General features: G+C 26.9%; 1 protein-coding gene across 1 annotated transcript in view; it reads right to left on the minus strand.

The window, feature by feature from the left end:
- The window catches only part of LOC107441427 (uncharacterized), a 34,485-nt gene extending 30,873 nt beyond the window's left edge, over window positions 1-3,612 (minus strand). Inside the window, exon 1 of the mRNA XM_016054683.3 lies at window positions 3,409-3,612. Within this exon, the coding sequence (XP_015910169.1) occupies window positions 3,409-3,481 (73 nt within the window). The 5' untranslated portion in view covers window positions 3,482-3,612. The remainder of the gene's footprint in view (window positions 1-3,408) is intronic.
- Between the last annotated feature and the right edge of the window lie 1,471 nt (window positions 3,613-5,083).

Raw genomic sequence — 5,083 nt, forward strand, 5'->3', positions numbered from 1 at the left:
TATATATATATAGATGGATAGATAGATTACAGATATATATACAATTTCTGTGGATTCCTTAAATGCCAGACATTTAATCTGCTTCTAGAACTTTAATGAGATGAGAACAAAGCTGTATTTTGGTTTGAACTATTACTGTGGTGTATTAAAAGCTTTATTCAGAAATGTTCCTCTAACTATTTGCTTGCATTCAAAGCGAAACGCTTATTTATGACAATATTATAACCACTAAAAATGGAACAGTTTTTATTTTACAACAAATTTTCATAAGCCAGTTTAGATTTTGAAAAACATAGTGATGAATTCATTTTCGACGTGCAGACAATGACCACGATTCTTATGGCCTTTCACGGCTAAAATTCTGATCAAAATTTCTCTGTCCAGTAAATAATCACATTTAATAAAATCAATAGATAGGACCAGTTGCTCCCAACTTATATTTACTCACTCTTTTCTTTTCTTTTTTTTTATTTTGGAAAAAGTTTATACCATCTTCTCCCAAAATCAGATTTATAGTTTTTCTTAACATATGTAATAACAACATATAGAGAATTTTGATAAAATTTAGAGTTTCTCATGTTTGCAATTTAATTATTTAAAATTATTTAAGCAAGATGAATTGTTTAGGATTTTAAAAAAAAATTCTTCATACATGAAGCTAATATGCGTTTGCTCACTTTTTGTTTAAAACAATAGATAATGAGAAAAAAATACTACAATGAGAAAAAAATATGGTCAAAACAACCAGAATATTACAAAATTTACCTTGCATCTGGCTTTATGGAAGCAATAAAAAACTCGATAATTTTTACAGAAGCTCTTTGGTAATGATTTTGATACAATTAATATTAAAATAAGTTTTTATAATAGGTGATAAAATTTGGTAAATGTGGTAACATATGGGGGTAAATTTATCATGATACTGTAGCGTATGGCATAAACACAGCTTATTCGGTTTATTTTACTTCTGAGTTTTGCATTTATTAGTAAATATTTGAAATAAGAACTAGTATTTTGAAAGCCAGTATTTTCTGTAAACCGTTACCATATGAACGTAAAAATTACCAAATGAATGATTTAATACCGTATATTTTATATTTCATTCGCAGATTATGGTTTTAGACCAAAAATTTTATTGCCATACATTAACATAAAGAATTTTTTTTCTCCGTGTAGTGATTGTTATTTCCTCGCTAATTTTTGGAGGCATGAAGTAGTGAGGCAAATTTTCGACGCAAATCACTTTCAATGTCCCTTTTCTCGTCTTAAAGAGCCTGATTCCATAAGATAAATCGATACGCATGGAAGCAATGCTCTTATAAAATTTTCCACAATTCTTTGATAAAATTTGGAAATGGAGGACCTATTTTTTTTTCAATTCACAGAAATAGTTCTTGTTGGATTTCGTATTAAGTTTGACTCTTCGTGAGAAAGTTTAAGAAACTATTCCAAACATTTCATTTTCCAAAGATGTAGCGGGATTCATGGCAAGAAGTCAATCAAACTAACCTCATCCTCAACTATAAACGGTGAAATTACCCCTAGTAGGGGTGCCCACTATAGATGTATAAACCACTAGATGTATAAACCACTGGACTAGATTTTAATGGCCATATCGGACTATACTTTAGCAATAATTTTATCTTGGCTCCAGTTGGGCAGAAAAATGGCTCAATATAGATGCTATAAAACATGCACCGAGGAGCAATATTGGGCTGTCTATATTTTTTTAATATTGGTCATGGAATGACTTTAGTTATTGGGGAAGAATAATTCTATATAGGGCTGATATTGGTTGAGAAGTGATTGTAAAATATCGGTTGAAATCGACAATTCTATATCGAGACGATATTGGCTAAATTATAGATATAAAATATTAGGTTAATCTAACAATTGTATATAGGGCCAATATCGGTCTTTTTTACCCTTATTGAATCAAGATTAATGATGGTCCAATGAGATGCAAGTTATTTTGCTGCTAGGGTATATATAAAAGGCGAAAGCAATTCTTTCAGAGTAGAAATTTTGTATTATAAAAAAAATCAATTAAATTACCGTATAATGTATATTATACTCTATAAAGTGTTGACTTACTAATGTTAACGGCTCACAGCCCCGGTATTTCACTATATTTAACTTCAGGTTTAAAAAAGAAGCATAAAAAATTTTTAAAAAATTATGATATGCTGATTTTATGATATTGCTTTCATCTTGAATGCATTTTTTATAAATTTCTCAAAAGACTATTTCTAACAAGCTTTTTCTTTTAAAATAATTTATTTCAGAAGCAAAATAAACTTTAAATTAACAAAAAATTAAAGTTTGACATAAAAAGGAAATAAAATTTATTGTAAGTATTCTTGCTTATGAATATCATGCAGAAACCCCCCAAAAATTAAACGTTAGTATTTTTCAAAGATATGATAAAAAGAAGGTAATAAATACAAAACCTTAAATTATATATATATATATAATTTAAGGGTTAAAAAAATTGCGAAATGATTTAAAGAAGTTGAAAAAAATGTTCTGGTTTTGAAACTATGTTTCATTTGCTGTAGTTATTAAAATCATGTATTTTGTTAATAAAATTATTAAAATTATCACAATTTAGTATAATATAAGTTGCTGTCGACTTATATTTAAATATTAATACAAAATTGGTTGTTTTCTACTGCATTATTTATTTAAACTTTATTACTAATAGTTTCTCTGTAACGCAAAATCATAGTAGAAACAAAGTAAAAACAAGCAAAATATATTTATCGTAAAAAAAGTTTTAAGAAAAAGAAATATTTACTGAACTGTACACTATTTCACAAATTTTTAAAAGTGTTTACAAATTTATCTGGTGAAACTTACGTCCCAATGTATAGAAAAACGAGCTTGCATAAATTGTTCATAGAAAAGTAATATTGTTCACGTTTCTTTAAAACAAAAATATAAATATTTGAAAATACTGTCATGTATTCTTTTTAAAAAAAAGAAACTTAAACAGGCAGAATTATCATATATTTAATGAACATTTTTAAAGAAAAATAACTATAAAGAGTGTTGTTTTTTACTATATAACTTATTAAATCTTTCTAGTAAATACTTATTTTAATGATTCCTATTTTATTGAAAAAAAGTATTTATTGGTCTATTAAAATTACCAAACCAATATACATTTTAAAACTTTTTCCAATTAGTGAATTGGTATAAAAAAATTACAATGCTTTTGTTTTAAAATAAATTATTTCTCTCTAAGGAAACTAAAATATATATTTTTAAACAACTTAAAATTTCTGATTTAATTTAATATTTAAAAAATTCGTATAAAGGATTTAAAATAATAACAAAAGTAATTTACTATAATCTCAATATAAAGCAATTATTAAATAATAATAATACAATTTAATTTTTCCTTACCTAAAGTTGATTGAAAGAAAACGGTGTAAACAATAATTTCACTCAACAAAATTACAGAAAGGTGCCAGTTCATTTTAGTGAATTTTTTGAATCCCTTTTTGGTGGTGATTATACTCTCACAGAAAAAGTAGTGGCAACTTTGGTTGTAGTGAATATCGCACCAGATTTCGAAACCTTTTATATTAACAGAGAGCGAAAAGAGCAGTGGCAATGATTTTGCGACTCCTTCCATGACGTCACTTTTTACTGACCATTCAGCGCCCGATTTCACACCTTCGCGGGGATTAGAAGGCCCAAAGAGGTAAAGATGAGATTGGCTAGAACTTGGGAACGTGGGATGCTTTGCCATCGCGGTTAAAGTGATTTAAAGGGTGTAATTAAAGCGTGCGAGTGTTGTGGAAGATATGCTGAAAAATGTACTAAAATGTTAAAAGTTTTAGGAAAAATTGCATTTTTTTAATGCATTTTTGGTTGCTAAGTATCTTAAAAAATATTATTTGGAATGAATAAGACTTTTATTACGTTTATTATGCTTTTACTTTTAAATTGCCTGAATAAACACAGGCTTAAAAATTAAACATTAAGATTTTTCTTTTTTTTTTCCTCTCTTCTTCTTACAGTTCGATAATATCAGTATATTAACTAAAAATTGAATCAAACAATCATTTAATTATTTAATATATTTGTTATTAAATATTTCAATTAGAAAATATTATTTACACTGAGAAAAACAGTACAGTCAAAACTACCAGAACATGGTAAATTTTGATTATTACTTTTTTTTAAAATCATTACCGAAGTTCTTCAGATAAAATTACCGAGTTCCTCGATGGTCCAATAGAATCAGAAAAAATGTAAATTTTATCATATTCTGGTAGTTTCGATCATATTTTTTACTCAGTGCAGGAAACTGAATATATGTACACTTTTACAAATTTGCGAAAGTAGTCAGATATTAAGGAACAATTTTATGCTAAAATATTATTTCTATTGACACAATTACTAATACATTATAAAATCAATGTTACATTAATTCTAGATGGCAATATTTTCTTGATTCGTGGGAAATCTTATTGTTATGATTTTTTTTTTATTTAGGCTTCAACTGTTCCCTCATTGGGAGGTGAAGACTTTTAAGTGAGCTTTAGGGACTTTAGGTTGTTAGGGATTGCTAGAAGGTCGAACAAACTATAGATGGAATTAGTTTTGACTACACATCAAAATTCCCAAATTGTTTGGTATTACGTACCTATTTACACAATATAATTCAGTATATAATATTTGCTATTAAAGCAGTAATTTGTCGTATTATTTGTTGTTAAAATTCTTTGTCTGAAATACATAGGCAATTTTATAATAACAAAAAAATACTATAACACACTCTTAAATGATTTTAACATGGATCGGTGATTTTCGTATGAATAGGAAAATTTTACCTTGCAATTTATCTAATTTTCGCCTAAAACGATAAATTCTTTATGAGGTAAAGAACCTCTGGTGAGGTTATGAACCTCTAAAATCTTAAAATAGAATTTAAAAAATAACCTTGTTTACTTTTAATGTTTTATCAAATTTTTAATTCTAGAAAATTAATTACAGGCTGGCTACTAATTACTGCGACACTTAAAAAAGTAGGAAATTATTTTAATCACTGAGTAAAACAATTTGTTTCTCA

Source organism: Parasteatoda tepidariorum, chromosome 2 (assembly GCF_043381705.1).
Source record: "Parasteatoda tepidariorum isolate YZ-2023 chromosome 2, CAS_Ptep_4.0, whole genome shotgun sequence".
NCBI lineage: Eukaryota > Metazoa > Arthropoda > Arachnida > Araneae > Theridiidae > Parasteatoda > Parasteatoda tepidariorum.